The following is a 1,075-nucleotide window of genomic DNA, read 5'->3' on the forward strand; positions in this document are numbered from 1 at the left end:
ACGCGCGGGAGAAGCCTAGTTACGAGGGCGCGGCTGCTGGCGTTCGCAGTCCGTTCCACGTGCCTTCAGTTCCCCGGGATTGATCGGGTGCCAATGTTCATTACTGAAGGAGCCGATTTTTAGTTTTTCTAGGAGTCTCGTTAGTCGTGACCACAATGAAAAACGTAGACAAGGACGATCTCGTGACGGGCACCCTTCCCAGGCTCAAGAGCCCCAGAGAATGGTCGGAGCCACAGTGGCTTGCTTTTATGGAGGTACCGTTGGCATTTGGAGGATCTTTCTTGCGTGGTTTCAGCGAGGAGCTCGTGCTGTTATTTTTTCCTATAGTTTCTACTTTATTCCCTTTATATTTTGCTTTTCATTTTTTAGTTTAAGGTGCAAACAGAGGTCATTGATTATATACATATTATTATATTAGAAAAATCTAATAAAGCTATCGGTTTCTCTTAAGCACTGCTTTAGTTGCGCTGCCCAATTTTTGATTCGCTGTATTGTGATTTTTTCTAAACAGCTTTATTAGGTTATAACTGATGTATGGTAAACTACATATATTTAGTGTACAATTGGATACGTTTTGACACATGTATATGCACATAAAACCATAACCACAAATAATGAACATCTATTCAGTATTCTGTTTCCTTTGTAGCCCACGCCCCTTTATCTCATACAGTCACTTTTTTTTTATAGCAAAACATTTATTTGTACTTTTTGTTGTTCTTGTTGAATTTTTTTCAGCTTTGCATTTTCTTGTTACTGGTACATTTCAGACGTACATAATGATAACACTCAGGTCTTTTTGATCACTATAGTTTGCATTGAAATTTTAAAAAATAAATGGAATCTTACATTCTTTTTGGGCTCTGGTTTCTTTCACTCAATTATTTTGCATTTCATCCATGTTGCATGTGTTAATATTTCATTCTTACTGAATGTTATCCCATTAAATGAGTATATCTCAATTTGACCATCCTATTGATGGACATTTGGGTTGTTTCCAGTTTTGGGTTATTATAAATAAACCTTTTATGAACATTGATGTACACGTCATTGGATTTTTTTTTTTTTTTTTTTT

The 1,075-nt window shown here is 36.4% G+C and overlaps 1 protein-coding gene across 7 annotated transcripts in view; it reads left to right on the forward strand.

Annotated features, from left to right (window-relative positions):
• Window positions 1-6: 6 nt before the first annotated feature.
• The window catches only part of Fam228b (family with sequence similarity 228 member B), a 34,587-nt gene continuing 33,518 nt past the window's right edge, over window positions 7-1,075 (forward strand). For all 7 annotated transcript variants that reach the window (XR_776511.1, XM_033763067.1, XM_033763054.1 and 4 more), the window contains exon 1: window positions 7-254. Coding sequence is in view for 6 of the 7 variants with exons in the window: in XM_033763067.1 (XP_033618958.1) it covers window positions 156-254 (99 nt within the window). In the remaining variant the exon portion in view is untranslated. The remainder of the gene's footprint in view (window positions 255-1,075) is intronic.

The sequence above is a fragment of the Fukomys damarensis genome, unplaced genomic scaffold, assembly GCF_012274545.1.
Source record: "Fukomys damarensis isolate Sample0158 unplaced genomic scaffold, DMR_v1.0_HiC HiC_scaffold_2, whole genome shotgun sequence".
Classification (NCBI taxonomy): domain Eukaryota; kingdom Metazoa; phylum Chordata; class Mammalia; order Rodentia; family Bathyergidae; genus Fukomys; species Fukomys damarensis.